We start from the raw sequence: 23,216 nt of genomic DNA on the forward strand, positions 1-23,216 counted from the left end.
CAACATTGGCGGGCAAAACATGTTGATGAAAAATTAAAGTGATTGATCCAAATTCTAATATGTAACTAGAAAAATTACCGCGGAAATTTTGAATGGGCCTGCTAACTCTTTTCAATGAGCTGAACAGTTTAAACTTTCAACTATTGAAATCGGTCAAGAAATGTGGAAGTTAACCATAATCAAGATCAAATAAAGTATCTTACTGTCCCTTTAAGAAATATGCACATTCACGCACACACATTTGATTTTAACCAACATTTCAATGAGCTGAACAGTTTAAAATTTAAACCATTGAAATCGCTCAAGAAATGTAAAAGTTAACCATAATCAACAGTATGTTACTGCCCCTTTAAGAAACATGCACATTCACGCACACACATTTGATTTTAAGTAACATTTCAATGAGCTGAACAGTTTAATTAATCTGATAAAAAAATGGAATCGTTTGACAGCTCTGATAGATAGATAGATTTCCTACACCTATCCGTCTTCATTTCTCAATTTAATAAGAATATTTTGTCATCTTTTTTCCCCCCCATCTGCAGTGGAAAGCCACAACCTTCAGTCTCTGCACACCATCCTGTCCACGGGCTCGCCCCTCAAGCCTCAAACCTACGACTACGTGTACCGCTGCATCAAGAGCGACGTGCTGCTGGGCTCCATCTCGGGTGATTTTTTTTTTTTTCTCTTTAAATCTCTTTTATTCCCCTACGAGTGGTTCCCCCACACACAAGCTTACAAAAAGGATTGACACATAAAAAGGGGAAGATGTATGGAGATGTACATTTTTGCACCCACGCACCCACCGAGGCCCTTTCAGCCCATTGTTGTGTTGACAGGGCGGCAGAATGCTATCTGTCTCCCGGCGTGAGCTCTGAAACGTTTAACATTTACTGACTGGCACGTTACGCGCGCACGCACACACACTGAATGGCGGTAGACGTGAAAAGAGTGAAAGGCTCTTACACGTCCATAAATAGATTTTCCCTTGGACCAAATACTACACCGAGCCATTTTTGATGTGCTGTTTACTGTTTTTTTTTTAACAAGCATTCAGCCCCGAAAGTGAGTTTCACTTAGCAACGTGGAATTTGGTAAACTTGTTGATAATCGGTAGGCTCGCAAAAAAATTGAAGCAGCCATTTCAGGACCATTTTTTTGCCATGTTTGCCATTTCCACGGGTCCCTCCAATTGTTGAAGCGTGAAGTTTGGTAGTCATGTCTATTATTAGAATAGACAATTCTCAAGAAGCGTTTCCTGAAAAGTTACAGAAAGTCTACTATATTTGTCACTTCAGGACCTTTTTTTTTTTTTGCCATTTCCAAAGGTCCCTCAGAAGTCTTTCTCACTTAACGACATGGAATTTGGTTGCTCTGTCTTATCATGAGCAGATAAAAAAAAAATCTCAACAAACCAAGCCTGAAGACAAAACAAGTCTGCCATTTTGGTATGAAAAGACAATTTCAAGGCCGCACCCAAGCTTCCTTCAAGCCCTCAAATATGAACTAAAAATACAGGAAGTCCACTATTTTGGTTCGCAGCAACCATTTCAGCGCCATTTTTGCTATTTCCAAGGCTCCCTCGATTTTTTAGGGTCAATTTTTTGCCCAACTTCATTTTGCCCAATTTTGTAGCGACCCACTCATGTACATGCTCATTTGTACCCATTTCAACAGTGAGCCGCACCCCGTTTGCTTTTCCTCCTCGTTGTCAAGGGCAACAGCAGGGCTGCGATGCTATTGGCTGCCGGCCCACCTAACCTTGACCCCCGAGGCCATGACTGTGTATGCGTGTCAGGATTTATCCCAGCATATGTTGCCGACCGGTGGTCACTGTGACATATGCGACGGGACCCCTTTTGCCCATTTCACCCTGACAGCACACCCTCTCTGCATAAGTGTGTGCGTGTCGCACTGTGTGCCTGGGAGAGGGAGAGAAATCATTTCAGCAGGTGATGTGAGACCCCCATGGCTTCTCATTGGGGGATTTTAACACTGACTGCTGGGTTCACCCCATCCTGATTTCAGATTGTTTGACTTGCCATATGTCACTCGCTCACTCTGCTTTCGTCTTGCTTTGGGAAATTCAGCCCCCAAAGCCCATTTAAGTTGGCAAAATGAAATTTGGTAGACATGTTCATCACGAGTCGACCCACAAAAGAGTCTCAAGAATCCATGTCGGAAAAGCAACAGGAAGTCTGCCACGTTAGATGGAAGTGGCCAGTTTCGATCAGAAACACGACTGCTCCTTTTGACGCTTTGTCATCTCTGAAAATTCAGCCCCCAAAGCCCATTTAAGTTGGCAAAATGAAATTTGGTAGACATGTTCATCATGAGTCGACCCACAAAAGAGTCTCAAGAATCCATGTCGGAAAAGCAACAGGAAGTCTGCCACGTTAGATGGAAGTGGCCAGTTTCGATCAGAAACACGACTGCTCCTTTTGACGCTTTGTCATCTCTGAAAATTCAGTCCCCAAAGCCGGTTTGAGTTGGCAAAATGAAATTTGGTAGACATGTTCATCACGAGTTGACCCACAAAAGAGTCTCAAGAATCCATGTCGGAAAAGCAACAGGAAGTCTGCCACGTTAGATGGAAGTGGCCAGTTTCGATCAGAAACACGACTGCTCCTTTGACGCTTTGTCATCTCTGAAAATTCAGCCCCCAAAGCCCATTTAAGTTGGCAAAATGAAATTTGGTAGACATGTTCATCACGAGTCGACCCACAAAAGAGTCTCAAGAATCCATGTCGGAAAAGCAACAGGAAGTCTGCCACGTTAGATGGAAGTGGCCAGTTTCGATCAGAAACACGACTGCTCCTTTTGACGCTTTGTCATCTCTGAAAATTCAGTCCCCAAAGCCGGTTTGAGTTGGCAAAATGAAATTTGGTAGACATGTTCATCACGAGTTGACCCACAAAAGAGTCTCAAGAATCCATGTCGGAAAAGCAACAGGAAGTCTGCCACGTTAGATGGAAGTGGCCAGTTTCGATCAGAAACACGACTGCTCCTTTGACGCTTTGTCATCTCTGAAAATTCAGCCCCCAAAGCCCATTTAAGTTGGCAAAATGAAATTTGGTAGACATGTTCATCACGAGTCGACCCACAAAAGAGTCTCAAGAATCCATGTCGGAAAAGCAACAGGAAGTCTGCCACGTTAGATGGAAGTGGCCAGTTTCGATCAGAAACACGACTGCTCCTTTTGACGCTTTGTCATCTCTGAAAATTCAGCCCCCAAAGCCGGTTTGAGTTGGCAAAATGAAATTTGGTAGACATGTTCATCATGAGTCGACCCACAAAAGAGTCTCAAGAATCCATGTCGGAAAAGCAACAGGAAGTCTGCCACGTTAGATGGAAGTGGCCAGTTTCGATCAGAAACACGACTGCTCCTTTTGACGCTTTGTCATCTCTGAAAATTCAGCCCCCAAAGCCGGTTTGACATAGAAACATGACATTTGGTAGGCATGTTCGTCACGAGCAGACCTACAAAAAAGTCTCATGCACGCATGCCTGCAAACACACAGGAAGTCTGACATTTGAGTTCATAGTGGCCGTTTTAGGCAGAATTTTGCCAATTCAAGGGGTTTTGAAAATGCAGGCTCCAATTCCAGTTAAACCTGAAATTTGGTAGACGGGTCTACCATGACCCACAAAATGGCTGAAGAGTAGACTTTACACTGTACTGCTCAGATCGTTCCGTACTTTGTGTTTTGGGCACATCTTATTATCGGCTGTAATGTTCTGATTCGCCGACCCGATCCATTTGAAATAGACATCACAAACGTATCTTGGCAGCCACCGACAGGTTTTGGGACTTTCTTCGATTTTTAATTTCTTAACTTGAATCGTTGCACGGAGAAGCTATTCTGCTCCTCGCGTGCTCTTTGCGTGCCTCTGCCAATTGATGCCAGTAGCGCTTTGCTTTGTGGTAAGATACTGCAAATGCGGTACCTTAAATGACGGAATATCAAAAGTATCATGATACAAGGTTGAGAATCGATCTTGGTGGGATCAGAGGCATCCACAGCGCAAATCGTTTTTCCATCCATCCACGCCACTCGAGCAGGCGTAATGGCCGTCTCCTCGTCACCGTCACAGCACATTTGTTTTGTTTTTTTGCTGGGAAAAAACAACTCAAATATTTGCCGGGATATTCTGAGTTTGGAATTACGTTTTGTGAAGCAAACCAGTCACAAGCACGACTCATAAATCCACAAGTTACTGTAAGTTCTTTGTTAAAATACTTTTGAAAAAGGTTCCAACTCAAGTCTTTAGTAGTATTTTTTCTCTCGATTCCATGTTTTGAAAGCAGCTATACTGTGACTAAAAATCAAGTTCTGTTCATGTGTTAATGACAAAATGTTTTACATTCAAGTGACACTCGTTTTTTCCCCCCCCCCCACCTTCTTTCCATTCCTTGCGGCATTTCAAAAATGACTAAACATTGAAAATGCTCAAGAGCACTTCTGTTTATAAGCAAACACTGCAACAAGTATATGCAGTAATTAAACATTTTATTTGGACATTTTGCTCCAACTTGTCGGTGATCAGTTGTCACTGATTTTGATTGGCTGCCATTTTGGATGAAGTGGCCATTTAATGGTCATTTCAGCAGTCTTTCATAGAGGACTGCCTCTTTAGAGATTTTATCCAACTGCTACCGATTTGGACTATGCGTACTAGTAGAGCTGTCGACAAGTCATCGATTATTAAATGAATCAACTAATTTAATAATAGAGCAATCACTGATTTCTGTAGTGCTTCATGAAACAAGACTGATTATCTTCTGTGTTTAATCAAAATAAGACATTTGCAAACATCTGTTTTAAAAAAAAGAAGAAGCTTTTTTTAATACACGTCAGTGCAAAATCTAAATGAATCCGATTAATCGGTTAACTAATCAGTAGATTAATTGATTCTAAAAATAGTCCACAGTGACAGCACTACATACTCGACAAATGGGCAGTACAAAAAACATTAAATAAAAATGAAGAATCCCATGGATTTTGTCCATTTTCAGTTTTTCATTTAGATTTTTTTTTTTTTTAGATCTTCAGTAATTCAAATGAAGCCTCTGCCTCGGGACATGACCGCCAACTCTTGCCACAGGTTGTGAAAAGTTCTCTCACATGAGAAACATTGAGATAAATGCAGTACACACAATGCGAGCATCTGCCACATTCTCAACTCTCACCTGCGCACGACACCAGAGAAGCAACAGTGCCTAAAATAGTCTCCGCGTGTCCGCCCATGCAAGTCAGCACAATAATGAAATAATTGCGCATCTTCCCACTCGTGAGCCTTCGCGTTTAATCAGAACTTGGTTCGGTTGGACCCCCGTGGGATCTCATTAAAGCTCTCTATGAGAGCCTGATATCATAAAAGTGAGGCCCAGGGATTGATGAGAAGAGGAGGAAGAGATAGAAAGGAAGCAAGGAAGGGCAGAGAGCAGCAAACAAGATGGATGACGGCGGCTGCCATGCATACCAGGTAGACGCCGAACAATGGCGAGAAAGGAGATGAATGGGAGACGTCGGGAACAGCACATTATTGGAAAGTACAAAGAGACAAATGGGGAAAAAATTCTGCCCCGAAGCCATTTCCACTCAGCAGCATGAAATTTGGTGGGCATCAGAAGACCCGCAAAAAAAAAAAAAAAGTCTCAAGAAGCCACACCTGAAAAAAGACACAGGATTTCTGTCATTTGAGTTTGCAGTCGCCTATTTTGGGGTCACCGGGATCATTTCCAAGAGGTCAGACAAACACAAACTTGGTGAAGCGTTTTAAGGTTAAGCCCCGGATGACTGCTTCACTTCCACCTGCTGACCAAATGTCATGTTGCTACCACGAGGAGACCCACAAAAACGTCCAAAGACTCATTCCATTTGCTAGTGACCATTTTTAAGGGTCATTTTTGGCTTTGAGGTTTTTTTTCTTTTCTTTTTTTTTTTTCCTTTTTTTTTCTAAGAGCTCAGTATTGTTCATTCGGAAATGTCATCATCATTGCTCTTTTATTTTATTTTTTATTTATTTTTATTTTTTATTTTTTTTGTGCGTGCGTGCGTGCGTGTATTTGTTAGCTCACCAGAAAACCTATTAGAAAAAATCTCATACCGTTCACCTAAACCGAACACCGCCGTCAGGAGACCCGAGGAAGGACCAAAGAAAACCAAGGAAGGTGAAATCCAGCACCGACCAGACACCCCCCACCAGAACTCCTCCCCAGCCCAAGAAACATCCAGACCCCAACAAATCCAAAAAACATAAAATCAGGGAGGCCTCAAGAGACCAACGGAGAGACCGAGAAAAGGAAGGAAGGACAGACGAAGCCGCGTGAGATCCGCAGACACCAGCCAGCCTCCACCGATTCAATGACTGGCATGCCGTGAATCCGAATATCAACCCCTGGCGCCCATCGGAGGTGAATCCGCTCGATCCCGCTGGCAGCAGCCGGGTTCCTGACTATAGAAACACGACCATTAGCTTTGAGATTTTGAAGCCACTTCCACTTAGTAACATGAAATTTAGTAGCCTTGTCATGCCCGAAAAGTCACGGGAAATCTGCCATTTTGTTTTGATGTTGCCATTTTAAAGCCAGTTTCCAAGAGGTCTCCAATGACAAACACGGCAAAGAGATTTAACCCGTCAAGGCCTAAAGCGCCTGGCAGAACACGTCTCGGAAAAATCTTCAGTCACCCCCGAAAAATAATAAATCAAATAATTCCCAAAACATTTCTGAGCTTGCCCCTGTGGCGTTCACACAAACATAAGTTTACCTTCAATATAAAAAAAAATATCAACAAACAAATGTCGCATCTGCGAGTATATAACTCCAAATATATTTACTTTTAACACTGGAGCGCATAGTTGCAATAACCTCGGGGAATCGAGTGGTAATTATTCCTCGTCCATTCCGTTGCAAATCAAAATGCTCAAATAAAATTCCAGGACGCGCTACGAAACCCACGTCGGCCTCTCGTGAATATTCGGATGCGTTTCATCGGCTAAGAGGCCGAGAATGAGTCAAAAGAAAACAAAATGACGTATTCCGCTCTCCCGGCCTTAATGGGGAAACAGAAGACAGTTTTGTTGCAAAAAAAGTTAACATGGCGGTCAAGTTGGACGACTTGCCATAAAACCTGAAACTCAACTAACGCAACCAGATTTTATTTGGACCTTCCGGAAGTTCCCTGGAACCAGTTTCACTTGGCAGCGTTAGGTTTTCTCGGCAACTCACGAAGATCTAGATTATTTGGAATGAAATGTGGTCAATGTCTGTCATAAGGCGACCCACAAAAAGTCTCCAGAAGCCACGCCCTAAAACACAGGAAGTCTCCAGAAGCCACGCCCTAAAACACAGGAAGTCTCCAGAAGCCACGCCCTAAAACACAGGAAGTCTCCAGAAGCCACGCCCTAAAACACAGGAAGTCTCCAGAAGCCACGCCCTAAAACACAGGAAGTCTCCAGAAGCCACGCCCTAAAACACAGGAAGTCTCCAGAAGCCACGCCCTAAAACACAGGAAGTGTCCCATTTTGCTTTAAAAACGGGCAACTTAGGATCCATTTGCCAAACTTCGAGAGATTTTCTCTGAACCGTCCATCTTAATGAACAATTTACTGTCAAAACTCACTTTTGTGTTGTCTGTCCACAGGCGGCACAGACATCGTGTCATGTTTCATGGGTCAGAACCCAACAGTTCCGGTGTATCGGGGCGAGATCCAGACCAGAAACCTGGGCATGGCCGTGGAAGCGTGGAATTTCGAGGGTGAGCAGTCGGGAGTGGGTTGTTTTCGGGGGGGCCGGCATGAAAAATTAACCTTGGGCAAGGAGCTGTCACAACATCGCACACTTGTTCTCCTGAGTGGACTTTTTAATCCAAGAGTAATTAGGCGGAACATTCGCAGGGTAAACGCGGCGGGAAAAAAAAAACATAAGCCAATTTTTTAATAAGAGTTTTTATCTCGCTTTAAAGCCCTTCCTGCTGGCCAGTGAATCTTTTTAAAGACACTTTGTGAAAGGAAAGCGCTCACTAAGCCCCTTTCACACCGTCCCGAGGGAGAAGAAGTGCGGGATATGCCACCAGGTGTGTGTTGAATGTGTGTGCGTGTGCGGCGCAGGTAAGCCTGTTTGGGGAGAAAGCGGCGAGCTGGTGTGTTTGAAAGCCATCCCGTGCCAGCCCACGCATTTCTGGAACGACGACAACTGCAGCAAGTACCACAAAGCCTACTTCTCCACTTTCCCGGGTCAGTAGGAAGTCGACACGCGTCATTTTCACACTTTGAAATTCCACAGCTCGTTTTGGTTTTTGGAAAAGTGGCACGAAGGGTAGGAATGACGCACACGTCATGAGTTTGCTCGCTGCTGTGCAAATTATTTGCCGCGAGTCGTAACGTTGGCAAATATGAAATGGAAACAAACATGGATATTAGGAAAAATGCTAAATACCAGACTAAAAAACATTTTTTTTTAAATACAAAAAACATTAAAAAATGCACTAATATTAGAAATATGTTCACTAATATTACAAAAATAGAGTTGTCCAAGTATAAAAATGTCTAAAGAAGACACACTAATATTAAAAACATCTAAACATAATGAATTCTAATACAATGAATAAAAATGTTAGAAAACAATACCAAAGTATTAGTAGCAAAATAGAATGTGTTATTTGCAAAATACACTAATATCAAAATAACACAATATTAAGGGTAAAAAAGAAAAGCATTACCTGAAAAAAAATATGTACATATTAGAAAAAAGCAAAGTAATTAAACAAGGCAAATATTAGAAAAATACAACAATATTAATATGCTTGATATATTACATGTAAATAGATTCATATTAGAAAAATACCCAAATATTGTAAACATTTGCTGAAAAATTCTGTAATATTAAAAAACAAAAACAAACATTAGATGTGAAAACAATATAAAAAAACAAAATATTAGAAAATCTCGAAAAATATTATGAAAATATTAGAAAATACAAAATAAAGAATAAACTAATTATTCGAGAAATACAACGTCATTAGGGAATATAATTTCAATTATTTCTACGGAATTAAGTTGCCTGTAAGAAAAGTGTTCATTGCAGGGGTGTTAAACTCATATTAGCTTTGGGGCCACAAGGAGGAAAATATATGTTTTTTATGTATTTTTTTGTTTTGTTTTTTGAAGGGTGCGGGAGGGTTGTCGGCGCTGGTCCAGTGTCACGCTGCAGAATCAGGAAAAAGGGCTGCCAAATTGGAACTAAATATTGATTTTGACCAATATTGAACAAATATCTGAACTGAATTGAGAAAAAAAAAGAAAAAAAGAAGAGGTTTGCCCACTCTGGTCCTGGCGGGCTCATTCAACTGCCTGACTGGTCCATTTGCAAGAATACCATTTTGTGTGCTTGTGTTGGTGTTTGTAGGCGTTTGGGCTCACGGCGACTACTGCAAAATCAATCCCAAGACGGGAGGCATCGTCATGCTCGGCAGAAGGTCAGTGGAGTGCGCCGGCCGCTCGTCCCCGTTTTTAAAGGGACCGGTTCACGGAAGCATTTATGCTTCTTTCCACTTTGAACCGATGTCCAGCGCCACACGTGGACTTTTTGGTGTTTTCTTACTCAGCACTATGTTAGAAACCACACTTGTAAGGTCACTAACCTGAAAAGAACCTCCACTGAATTTTTAGTTCAAAACGTGCTAGAGACAATTTTTTGCAGCCCTAAAATTAAATCAAAAAATGCTCGCCACAAAAAAGTGAAGGTTTAAGTTGAGGTTTTTTCGTTTTAGGAAAGTCGTGTCTTGTACACACGAAATGAAGGTACAATGGTAACAATTTTTATTTTTTTTTTAAAGGGAAAAAGAAAAGAAAAATCTTGTATCATTGTTAGAAAATAGTACAAAAATCAAGGATAAATATATACAAAGGCTTACAGAAACTACCAAAAAAAAATTTGGGGAAATGCAACAATAATATAATATTTTTGAAATTTTGTTAATATTACACATAGATGATGAACTCCTTAGAAGTATTAAAATTACTCAAATATTAGAAGAAATGGAAAACTATTAAAATAAATAATTTCATAAATGCATAATAACATTCAAAAACAAAGAGAGAAAATAATAATGTACTAAGAACAATTTAATATTAACATACATTTTGTATTATACTATAAGGTACATGTTACTAAGATGGTAGACTTAAAAAGAAAATATTTTTTAAATATTTCTAAATAATTGAAAAAACAAGCCAAAAGGTAAATTAGGGCCTACAAACATTGCAAATGATTACACAAACACACATTTATTAGATATAAATATAAAAAAATAAAATAAAAATAATAATGGACAAAAAAAAGACTCAATTGTCACCTATTGGAAAAAAGAATGAACTTCTTTGATCAAGAAAACAATGGCGGCTTGTCTTGACAGTATTTTTAACTCCTCCTCCAAACAAACTAATCATCTTTTTTGTGCCGTATTTGCCCCGCAGTGACGGAACGTTGAACCCCAACGGCGTTCGTTTCGGCAGCTCGGAGATCTACAACATCGGTGAGCCTCAAGGAGAATCAACTTTGAAGTTGATTAAAAAAGAAAAAAGGAAGAAAAAAAAAGCAGTCCTTTGGCAGGTGGTTGCTTCCTGAAAGTTAAACACAAAAAGTGCAAAAAAAAAAGTGCAATGTGAGAAAACTGCAGGAATTATGAGCACTTCCAAATGTCAGTGAGTTGTTGCCGACAAGAAGAGCAGGACTTAGTTTGGGGTACTTTTACATGGTCGCCAGTGTGTGCACATTTTTGGGGACAAGTCAAGAGGGGTGTGTAGACTTTTCCTAGCCAGTGTCGCCTGACTTTTGCGTGTCTGTCAGTGGAGGCCTTCGAGGAGGTCTCGGACAGCCTGTGCGTGCCTCAGTACAACGCCGATGGTGAGGAGAGGGTGGTCCTCTTCCTCAAGATGGCGCCCGGGAAGCCCTTCACCGGTCGGCTGGCGGCCGACGTGAAGGCGGCCGTTCGGAAGGCGCTGTCCGCTCGCCACGTGCCCGCCGTCCTGCTCCAGACCGCCGACATTCCCGTAAGTCAAAAAGCAGACGCGTTGACTGCGTCAGTCCTGAAAAGCTTGACTACATTTTGCCGTCAGTCGCTGCAACGTTTATGCACCGTTTGAACATTAACACGATGCCGAAATGGAGAAAACCAATTGGAATGTTACCAATGTCACAATTAAGTTAACATATATTGAATGTAAAAGGAAAAAAATGACCGTGATGAAATGCATGCGTTTTGGACTTAAATGGTAAATAAAACGGCACTGCAATCTTTATTTAATTAAATTTGACGAAATGTTAAAAATTGAACCCTGTGGAACACCACACGCTCCGATATACAGGTCAATTCATATTGCGCATACTTGTCCCACCACTTTTTATTTTTACAAGTTCATATGAGGGGATTACAATCATAAAGAAATCACACGACGAATTACCGTCACAACAGCCACAAATCGACAAGTGAGCGCACCAAATTTCCTGCAGCACCAAATTTGCCAAGCAATAAATTACTGAGGCTGACTCACGGAACCAAACGTTAAGAAGCACTGCAATAGTTAGTGACCTTTTTTTTTTTTTTTGTCTTGAACTTGACAAATACATAAAAATATGCATTTAAAAAAAATCATATTAAATGAACAAAACATTTGTCAAAACAAACCAAAATCAAACAACATTGAAAACTGTTATCAGAATTGGTGACAACGCAGCCATCTTGTTATCTGCGTTCTTCTCCATCTTGTTGTTGTTTAGTACACGCTGAGCGGTAAGAAGGTGGAGGTGGCGGTCAAGCAGGTCCTGGCGGGCCGCGAGGTTTCCCAGCGAGGGGCTTTCTCCAACCCCGGCTCTCTGGACCTCTACAAGAACATTCCGGAACTGCAAAACTTCTGAGCCACGAGGAAGTCGCAAAAGACAATTCCGTTCAGCTGCTCAATTAAGCGGAGAGCCGCGAACGACCGCTGCCGCCAACCAGCAAAGGAGGTACTCTTAGCTTTGACATTAGCATTAGCACTTTGGTTCGACATCAGCGGCCATTTTTTCACCCGCTCTGAACTTACAAAACCGCAGAACGCAAGAATCACGCTAAACATTCTCGATTGACGGTACAGCAGTTGACGATGAACTTTAATTCTTATTGTTGTGGTCTGATAAGACAAGATGGACAAAAGTATTTGGACAGTTTGTATTTTCTATAGACTGAATGCACAGAAGTATTGGGATATCTTTCACTCTTCTGGGAAATGCTGGAGAAAAACTGAATGCTTAACATTTTAATGGGTAATATTGCACTGGCTTTGAACTTTAATTCTTATTATTGCTGTCCCATGAGATGAAGTTGACTAAAGTATTGGAACAACTACAACTTCTTGGGGTGGGAGACATGTTCAATCATATTTGATTAAGATTTGGCTACAATGGATGATACAGCAGCTGGCTTTGTGCTTTAATACTTATTATTACAGTCTGGTGAGTCTATGAATAAAGTTATTGGTACGGCTTCTATACTGTGAAATGCCAGGTAAACAAAAATCTCGTTTCACATGCTGATGATTTACAGTGAGGGACAATTGGCTTTGAACTTTAATTCTTACTAATGCGCCTCATAAATACATTATTGGGACTCAAAGTATTGGGACAGCTTCCAATCTTGTAGTACTTGTTGATTTACATTGTAGCAGTTAACAACAATGGATGCGTGGCTTTTAACTTGAATTCTTATTATTGCGCTTTAGAAATAGGCTATTTAGACACAAAGTATTGGGACAGCGTCCACTTTTTTTTCTTTCTTTTTTCTATTAATTGCTGGATAAGAAAACTCGAATTTAACATTGTAACGGCTACCAGCAATAGAGTGAGTGGCTTTGAACTTTAATTCATACTACTTTTGTCAATATGGTGTAAAGAAAGGTTTGGACATTTAAATGTCAATTTTTTTAAATAACATTTTTTTTTAACAACATGATAAGTGAAAGGTAGTGTGACTTTGGTCTTTTGGTTCCATGAACCAGACAAGTACCCAGTTCGTGTCAACCAAACTAAAAGTGTGTACATATTTGTGTCCCAAAATGTGAAAATATGAGCATAAACCTATATAATTTTTTGGGGGGGTCCATTCCATGCAGACATGTCAGTCAAGTCCAAACGTCAGACATTTCTTGTATATTGATGTTGTATATTTGTTAAAAGGCTTGGGACAAACTCCATTTTCTTAAATCTGGATTATGAATGTTGTCCTTTTGCATGTTGTCAAAGTGGAAAAAATATTTATATTGACCTCACGATATGTCAATGTCCAAAATAAAACAAAATATGGGGGACAATCATTACATTTAATGACAGTGTGTTTATTTTAATGTATTTGATTTATAACATGCTTATTCATAGAAATTGTTTGTTTTTGTTCATTACCATTTGACCAATTTATTAAATTTAAAACACACAATTTAGCATTCATTTGATTTATTTGATTGTTTTAAATTAATAAGATTTAAGTATACAGTTCAAATATGACATTTATAATGTAGTTACATAATAGTAGACGTGCATAGTCATTTAAAGAATTCATTTACTTCAGTCTATGAAATTTGTAATAAATAATGATTATATTATTCAAATATGTAATATTTATAATAGTAATGTCATAATTAGTATTTTTTTATTTTTGTAATATTTTTTAAAATGGTTTCATTCCTTTGAATTGATTGGATTTTGCCTACATTAACTATTATGATTCATGTCAATTCCATTTTCATACATTGAATATGTATTGGATTTATTAAAAAAACAAAAAAAACTTTTCAGTAGAATGCATTGAAGAAAAATGACATTGATCCTATTCAAATCCTATCAAGATCTATATCACGTTATGATATTAAAATAGGAAATAATGGGATCAATCATTTTATTAAAATAGGATTTTTATACATATGCAGTTATTGTACATTTAGAACAGATTCAAAGTGTGTGTGATTGATTTGTGATTAATCGCAATGAGAACATTGAATCGACGAACATGCCTAATTAAAATGCATATTTAGTTTTGTTTGGACAGATCATTTTGCATTAAAATAAAAACAGCACAAACAAATGTATCGGAAGAAGACATTTTGTGTGCGTGCGCGTGCCAGCCTGTCATTTTGATGGACACGCGGTTTGGTTTGCCTTCTATCGGGCTCCGAGAAACTCCCACTAACCTTTCGGAGTGCGGGCGCTCGCACCTGTCAATCAACGAGGCAAGTACGACTTCCACTCCAAAAAAACGAAACAAAAAAAAGTTGTGAGTGTACTTGAAATTGTTTGCATTTTTGTTGAGGAGCTCAAAGTTCTTCTCGAGTGCAATGCTTTTAAAACAATAAGCACTTTATGAGACTGAGCGTATTAAATTATACAATAATCGCTAATGACATCCCGGTTGTGCGTTGGGAATCGAGAGGCTCGTTTAAGCGCCTTCATTACGACAAATTCCTTCGGTAGCACTTTTGCCCATAGATTGTTTTGGGAATTGCTAAATAGTGAGGTGCACATTTTCTTGTGCTTTTGGACTGGGAAGTCAGTCAAGCTTATAGACGAGCACATTTACGTCTTCCAAGATGTAAAAAATTTAAGGAATGGTTTCCGCCCTTGACTCAACTATATAACCCATCGTTTTAACCGTAAAGTCAACGATATAATCTGCAATATTAAAATCCATATTCAAGAGTGCAGGTATACAATTAATATTATATACATACACATCTTTATCGCATTTAATGAGTATTCAATGAATTGTTTCTACCCGAGACTCAACTAAAGTCCACTATTGTAAAATCCCTTTGTACTAATTAGGGAGTATTCGATGAATCATTTCTACCCTCGAGTACGGTACATTATATAGTCCACAATAAAAAATAAAAAAATTCCCATATAGCTCTCTAATTAATTAGCCAGTCAGTCAGTTTCTGTAGCAAATTAGTGAAATAGGTTGACTAACTAGTCAATCGCTGTGCTACTCTGTCTAGCTATTTGTTGGTACGAACTAGTCTCGTTAGTTCATTACGAAGTTGTTGCAGTAAATTAGCTCGTGTGTTCTTGTCACTAAATTGTGTGTGTTTTTAAGTTTTGTCAGTTTTCACAAAGTTGACAATTATCGGAGTAAAATTTTTCTTTTTTAAACTAGTATGTTTGCTGTAGTGAACAGTTTGTACTGTTTAACAAAACATTTTTTTTTAGGGGAATTAGTTCTCTACTTTGCGTGTCAGATGGCTCGCTAGTTTGTACATTTGACTTTTTTACAAACTTGCTCGTTCTTGTGGTTTTCTTTGTTATGTTTAATCCGTTTCCTAACGAGCTTGCTTGCTTGAGAGTTGAATTGGGATGTTGGTTTGCTAGCGAGTTGCTGTAGTTAGCAAAAGAAGATATGATCATGACAGCAGGAGCGTTAACACGCACTTTACTGCCCCCTACTGGACTGCAGTGCAAATTTCACAGCTTAAGATTCAGTTGCATTCGTTTCAAACTGCGAATGGTGCAACAGTTTCTGGCATTGGAGTGGAGCGGAAATGTCAAATGTATAAATAAAAACATTTCATCAACACTTTTTTTTTTAAATTTACCATTTCAATGTGTCAATCACATCTTTCTTTTTGTGGATCATGTCTCAGCAGGAGGCGCCATCTCGCACTTCCACCGTCACAGCTTGATTTGTGTCCTGTTTGCGTTCTTCCTCTGCCAACCTCAAAGTTGACTCTTGCCGACAAAAACGGCATCCAAAAGAAACTTCTTTCATTCGCACTCTTTCAGGGATTGAAATACCGAATCCAGTTGAAATGAAATGCTAACAAGAGGAGCAGTTTCAGAATACGGAGAAAAACATGGATGACATAAGTTCAGAATTGCTTAATTAGTAAGTTTGCCTCTTAGTCAGTCAATGAACAGCTTCAGTGGGGGGGGAAAAAGAAAATCAATATTTATGGCTCTTTAAAGGAAAGTTGTTAGCTAGCTAGCGCTAGCAGGGGTTAACCACAACAATAGTTTTACGAGTGGCAAGAAATTCAATAGTTATTTTTACGTAAAGTTCTCCGGAGGATGATGGTTGCTTGCTTGCTTAGTTAACAAAATATAACAATAACAAGAAATGAAGTATTCACTGACATTTTATGCAAACTTTGTAGGAGGTTGCTTGCTTAATTAGTTAGTAAGTTAGTTAGCAAAATACAAGAATAACAACTTTACAAGTGCCAATAAATTCATTATGTAATGCTGTTTTAATAAAAAGAAAGTTCCAAGTTCTTTGTTCGCTTAAGAAATGCTTAGAAACTCAATATTTATTGACATTTTAAGAAGGGTGCTAGTTAGTTAGTTAGTTAATAAAATGCAACAAAAACAACATTACAAGTGCCTCAAGCTAACAAGTGTAGCAACCCCAAAAAACATTTAGTAACAATAACAGCTTTAAAAGTGCTTAGAAATCCAATATGTAATTATATTTTTAGGAATTAATTAGTTAGTTAATTAGCTAGCTAGCTGACCTGGGAAGAATTGGCTAACACTACTTGGTTCAATATTGGCATTGCTAATTGATGAGCCTCGAAGATCAACATTGTCACTTGGTCAAAAGCCATTCGAATTCCGACGACAACTCTTTTCACTTGAAATGTCAAACGGTGTACGTTCGCTAACACGTTTTTAATCTGCAGCTGGTCAACACTTTTCTGCACTGTTGCAGTTTGCTAGCGCGAGAACTTGATTGATTCTGGACGGCCGGTCGCCTTTCCGGCGTGTTTATTCAAACAAGACGTGCGCCCTTGACAAAATCAAATCCTCCTCCTCGCTCTATTTACTTCTTATGACTTCTTCTTGCTTATTTCAATCTTTCCCACGCTCGCGCCCCATTAGCGCGCTAACGCATCGATCCGCACAAACACACACGCGGATATATATACGCGGAAGCCGGGCTTCCACTCTTGCTATTGACCCACTGACTAAACTAAACAGACACGCACTCCAAATTTGCTTGCTACTGTGTACACACGCACACACAAACAAATACAGAGTGGCCAGTTTATATCTACGCACGCACACACACACACACAAACACACAAACACGCACACACACGCTTGTGTGATGTGTCCTTGCGCGACCTCTGATTTTGTCCGCTTGCGTGCGCTCACTGGCCACTTCATTAGGTACACATCCTCATCAAACGAAGTTTTGCTGAAGATAAAATTGGGAAACGATTGGAATTGCGTTTGTTTCATTTCTTCTCAATTTTATTTCTGTGTTTGTGAAAATAATTTAAAAAAAACATTGACTTTGTTATTTAAGGAAATTTAAATATCTACAACAATGTCAATCAAAACTGAGCATCTTTGTTGTGGCAGATTTATTCTTCATATAATTCAATATTTTGTTGTATTTGAAATTTTTTTTCATTAAAATGTATTTTATGTAATATGTATATTAGAACAAATCCATCTAGTTAAATAATACACTCGTTTAATATAGACTTAAACATGTTTAATATGTGATTTAGATAATATATGATGTAAACTGTACGTTGAGATTTACCATATATTTAATTTGATTTAAAACATTTGATTACATTTCAAGTTATTATAATTGGTTTATTTTACAGAGGAAAAACCGCGTATTACAAAGATATCATGAATTGATTGACAAAACAGCATTTTTCAATTTGTTTTCCATTTGAACGTTCATATTTAAAAAGTACAGAATCTCACTAAATATTTTATTTGGTCTTTTTATGCGGCGACACGAAATGAATGGCAACAAAAGTGCGTACACCCCTTGGTGAAAATGTCCAACTTGGGCCCCATTTGTCAACGACGTCATTGTCATGACATTGTAGCAAAGGTTGGTTTCTTCTGTGAAAATATAGAATCAAATATTTCCAAAAGTGTGATGGGGTGTGCACACTTTTGTGAGCATGCACCAGAGAATCTGCTTGCCATTTGAAAGCAGACAGTCTGGTAATAAGAATTGAATCCATACGTGATAATAACATCGTGATCCCTCTTGTGGGAGTTTTTTCCCAAACGAGACGCAGAAATCATTAGCGCACGCGCGCGGCTAAATATGTCGGCCATATTAATCCGCTCGGCATTGTGGGAAGATTTTCAACTGGCCCATCGACCGTCTGCGAAAGGAGTGCGCGTCACCTCTCCCGGGACCTTTTGCCTACCGAGCTTTTCCTTCTCAAACTTATTAACAATAACGCACAATAAACGACTGCAGCGACGCCGCTCAACTTGAGTTTTAATTTGGCCAAATGAGTCTGTGCATTCTTATTGCTATCTTTCACGGGGATGTCAAGGCAAAGATAATATGTTATAATTGCCCCGGTTAGGCTAACTCGAACCATTGCTATTCTGATGAAAAGTGCGTTTGCGAAGTATGAATTAAGCAAGAACAATCCAGCCGTCGTCTCAAGGGGCGGCCATTTTGCTGCATGCCGTCGACTGATGATGACATCACAGTTTGCTGTCCATCGGACACGTTGGCGCCACTATATAAAATCAGTAATCGCACCTGGACTCATTTCCTCATTCTCGTCCTCGTCGGGTCAGACCTGCGGCCGTACGCTCCGATTGGACGCGTCCACAAAGACTTCCGGATGTTAGGATGTCCCTTTAATTGGGCCGGGATTTTTTTTTTTACAGGAGCAGGAAGGAGGATGTCGTGTTCAGACCACGCTAATGCTAACAACAGCGCGAACAACAACGCTATCTGAACAACTGTGGATTGAGTTGGTTCTAATATTTTTATTGTTATGATAATAATAATCACTGCGACCAGTTCAGGGCAGGTTTATTGTAGTTTTGGAATTTTCATGTTGGTTAGTTTTTATTTCGTTTGGAGTCTTTTTAAAATGATTATTTAGTTTGTTTTCAGGGTGGTTCTGTTGGTTTTTATTAGTTTTAGTTATTTAAAAAAAATGCTTAGTTTTAGTTTAGTAAAAGTTTTTGTTTTCCCCCCCGTTTTTTAAAATTGTTATAAAGCGGATTACTTGTGTGTAATATTTAATAAACACCAGGGTCAAATGAAAAAAGTACCACATTTCTGAGCCGAGCCATTGGCAGGCAAATTTGTCGCCTCGGAGTGACGTCATCTGAAGGTGCTTTTCTATTGGCTGCTGCTCGATGATGTCACTTCCGTGAAACACACTTTCAAATGTTCTTATTCCGGTTAATATTGAAATAAAAATACTTAAAATCACATTTCAAATCAACCCCGAAGGCACGTGCATTAAATTAATTACCAAAGACTCAAATGAAGGACAACTTTGCTATAATTATAGCAAAATTTAGTTTTAGTTTTTGTTTATTTTTTTGTTTGTTTTTATTTACGAATAACGAAATTGTTTTTTGAATTTGAGTTTTTTTGTTAGTTTTCGTGAACTAAAATAACCTTGGTGAACCCGCCTCTCGCCCATTGCTCTTGCCCATTGACAACTAGGATAGGCTCCAGCATGCCCGCCACCCTGGTGAGTATAAGCGGTTCGGAAAATGGATGTGTAATAATTCTTATTATCGGCTGTGCTATTATGAATGTTGGCATTGGTCACAATTGTTTTTGAATTGTGCTGCTGCTGCGTTGTTAGCATTAGCACGAGTTCTCCCATTGGTCAAAGTGTTAGCATTGTTAGCGCTCTTCACAGTTTTCATTTCAGATGAACAAATTGACACCACACAAGGTCAAGATGAGAGTTGCTTCGAATGCATTTATTGTTATTTTTCATTTTAGCATGAGGGGATGGTCCAGTACCGATTCCAGGTAACGGTATCGGGCCGATATCAACTTTTATTTTAAGGTATCGAGCAATCATTGAGGCTGCTGATACCAAGCAAAAAAAAAATAATCTGACATAGAGTAAGTTCTCCTTAGAACTAAACTGCGGCAGATTGACGCATCAGCGGAATTTTTTTTCTGTCAGAAGGTTGTGGAATTGACAAATGTTGATGCTGTTAGCAGTCGTTTTGTTTTTTGGCAGTAAAACTAATTGATGCGATTTAGAATGTCAATGAAATCTCGTTATAGAAATGAAAAATCAAATCCATGTCTGTATTTAATTGATCACATTTTAATTTTTTGATCAATTAAATCATGAAATATATTCTTATAATTAAAACACATTACATTTTTAAGATGTTTTTTTTTAACATTAAAAAAAAAACATCTTGCAGTAAATCAACTTTTAAAGTTAACTCGCCAGATTTGATTTGATCTGTCTTGCACACGTCTCTGGATTTTTAAAATTTAATTAAATACAATTTTTTGTTTGCTTTAACTTCATTCGCTTAGCATCGGTGCGCGCGCGCGCGTGCGTGCGTGTGCGTGCGTGTGCGTGTGTCCAGTGAGTGGTGAGATTAAAGCAGAATAATGACTTTGCTGTTTATTTTCTAATTTATGTCTCACACACACACACACACACACACACACACACACACACACACACACACACACACACACACACACACACACACACACACACACACACACACACACACGGTTTGATCCAGGCCAGGAGTGCAACAGCTTGCTATGAATATTCAGAGAAGGTGTGTGCGTGTGCATATGTGTGTGTGTCTTTCCATTTGTGTAATCCTACTCAACAGGAAACATACACTCCTGGGACGGGACATTTTGTTTGCCGTGTGTGTGCGTTTGTATGAGCCTCAGGGACACGCAAGGATGGGAATTAAGCAGGAAATGAGTGTAGCATCATAACACTTGCACGCACGCACGCACGCACGCACGCACGCACGCACGCACGCACACACTTGGAAATCATCGTGTATGTGTTAGCACGTCCCCTCAGTTATTGTCTTTTGTTTTTGACAAGCTGCTACAAGACAAATGCCTTACAGGTGTGTGTGTGTGTGTGTGTGCGTGCGTGTGTGTGTCTCGCAGCTTGAACACACACTGCATGCATCTGAGCAAAAAGTTGTCAAATGAGACTTTATTTTGGGGGGAAATGTCCTGCCATGGCGCCCCAAGCAACGTTAAAAAAAAGTATACGACAAGAAATAAACACGTAGTGTTGATAATTTAGCTGACATGCTAACATGCTAACATAATAAGTGCCAAGCCTTGACGTCATTTGCGTGTTGCCATTTTCAAATTTGGAATTGTGAAATGACAAACGCTTAACGGGGCAAATGCTGTGAATTTTACCGTTGAAATGTTGTCAACCCAAAACATTGGACTTTTTCCCCACCAAAAGAAAAAGACCAAAATGTGCAATCGTTGGACTGAAAAGCGATGATGTCACCAGAAGATCTAGATTTAAAAGTACATTTAGTTTTTTCAACTTATTTTCACTGCAAGATGAACTTGTTGCTATTTAGCTAACCATGCTAACCTGCTAAGAGTCACTGTATGTTTAAAAGGAATACTATTAAAATACAACAACACGTTTAAGTTCATATTTTGTCCAGAATGAATTTGATCGCTTCAGTATTTTTCATTCCTTTCAAAACAAATGTTTGCATTTTCTGCCGACCGAAGATGACCTCACCTGTGCCGACAAAAGAGGTCACGGGCATCATATTTCCTCAGCAACGGCGATTTCGTCTTCAGTCGGCAAAATGTGTTTTTAAAGACGGATTCAAGTAAAGTAAGTCACAAAATATTAACTTTTTACTGCGGAGTCAAGTATCCCTTAAACGTGTCGTCATATTTAAATGTTGAAAGAGATCATATTGTTGATATTCAACTGTCATGCTAGCATAAAAATGGAAGGATGTTTTATATCTCGTTTGATTAAATGTCATTTTTAATCCTTGTCAAAATTGTTGTTCTGCAATAACAAAATGGCAACTGTGCTAACAATGCTAATGCTATTTCCTTTGAATTTTTTTGGGCGGTTTTTCTCCACCCAAAAAAGTTCAGCACTAAAAAAAAAAATCTGTGTACCACTAATGCCATTCATTTTATTTTGTTTTTATTTCCATTCATCCTGAAATATATTTCATTTCATTTTTGTATATGTTTTTTTTTTCAAGCAGACACGAACCGTCAGTCTTTTTTTTTTTTTTTTGTCTGTCTTTGTTCCGCGTGTTCTTCGAGGCGGCAGCTTGACGGCCACAGCTGCGGCGGTTTAGCCGTTCTTTGCCGGAGGATTAGCGGCGACTTGACGGCAGCAGGCAGATGACGGCAAATAATCAGCCCCCCAAAAACAAGACCCAAAAAAAAAGAACCCGAGAGTTGTTCACAAACGCCAAGTCTTAACTGCAAACTTTTTTGCCAACCTCTGCCGCTAGCTGCGTTCGCAAATACAGTAACTAGCATGACATCATAGCTTAGCCACTTGCCACAGTAATAAAAATAATAATAATAATAAAATAATAGGATTGTGTGGGAATAGTAAAATAAAATAAACGTGGAAATAATATACAACAAACAGAAACAATTCAAAAAAGTGTAAATGCTGAACAGTAATGAGACATTTCTCTTCCCACTTTTCGCTTTTCTGTTGGTGGAATGTTAAAATAAATGTGTTAGCCTAGCATAGCTGACCAGCTAGCATAATTGCCTTTTATTTCAATTTCAATTTACTGTCACAATATTAAAAATAACTGGACACTCAGTCATCTGCTTTTGCTATCAACTTTTTTTTTTCTTTCTATTTTCCGAATAACGTTTAGAAAAAACAGCCTAGCCGACTACGCTAGCAGGCTACCGAAATATATCCGTCTTTTTTTTGGGGGGGGGGGGGGGCAAGCGAGCGCAATGGACCCTCAACTTGTCGTTGACGTGTGAGCTCGGATGTAAATAAATCCGCAAAGGAGGATTTAATAGCACCGCAAAGCTTGTTAGCCGCCACAATGGCGAACGTGCGCGCTAACGGCCTGCGTGACTTTGTTGTCCTTCAGCATTATTTGCGCGCGCACGCGCACTCTGCGATGGTGCGTGCGTGCGTGTGTGCACGAACGTCAGTTTCCACTTTGATTGTGTTCACAGTGTCAAGCGCTCAGTCTGTAATTAGCACACAGCAGCCATCTGTCCAAACAAACGCCGTCCCGCTCGCTTCGCCGCCATCATCCGCGACGCCGACGCGACGCTATTTGCTGTTCGCTCACTCGCTCGCTCGCTCTCGTCGTCTCCATCTGCCCGTCTGCCTCTGTTTACAAGCACATGCGCCGCCATCTTTTACCTTTTTTTTTTTACACGAACACCTCACTT

General features: G+C 39.5%; 1 protein-coding gene across 1 annotated transcript in view; it reads left to right on the forward strand.

The window, feature by feature from the left end:
- The window catches only part of aacs (acetoacetyl-CoA synthetase), a 30,053-nt gene extending 16,697 nt beyond the window's left edge, over positions 1-13,356 (forward strand). Inside the window, exons 12-18 of the mRNA XM_086077073.1 lie at positions 546-668; positions 7,650-7,763; positions 8,116-8,241; positions 9,413-9,482; positions 10,483-10,541; positions 10,856-11,058; positions 11,786-13,356. Coding sequence (XP_085933199.1) covers positions 546-668; positions 7,650-7,763; positions 8,116-8,241; positions 9,413-9,482; positions 10,483-10,541; positions 10,856-11,058; positions 11,786-11,923 — 833 coding nt within the window. The 3' untranslated portion in view covers positions 11,924-13,356. The remainder of the gene's footprint in view (positions 1-545; positions 669-7,649; positions 7,764-8,115; positions 8,242-9,412; positions 9,483-10,482; positions 10,542-10,855; positions 11,059-11,785) is intronic.
- The last annotated feature ends 9,860 nt before the right edge of the window (positions 13,357-23,216 follow it).

This window comes from Leptonotus elevatus, chromosome 5, assembly GCF_054856555.1.
Source record: "Leptonotus elevatus isolate MCC_2025b chromosome 5, RoL_Lele_1.0, whole genome shotgun sequence".
In the NCBI taxonomy this organism is placed as follows: Eukaryota; Metazoa; Chordata; class Actinopteri; order Syngnathiformes; family Syngnathidae; genus Leptonotus; species Leptonotus elevatus.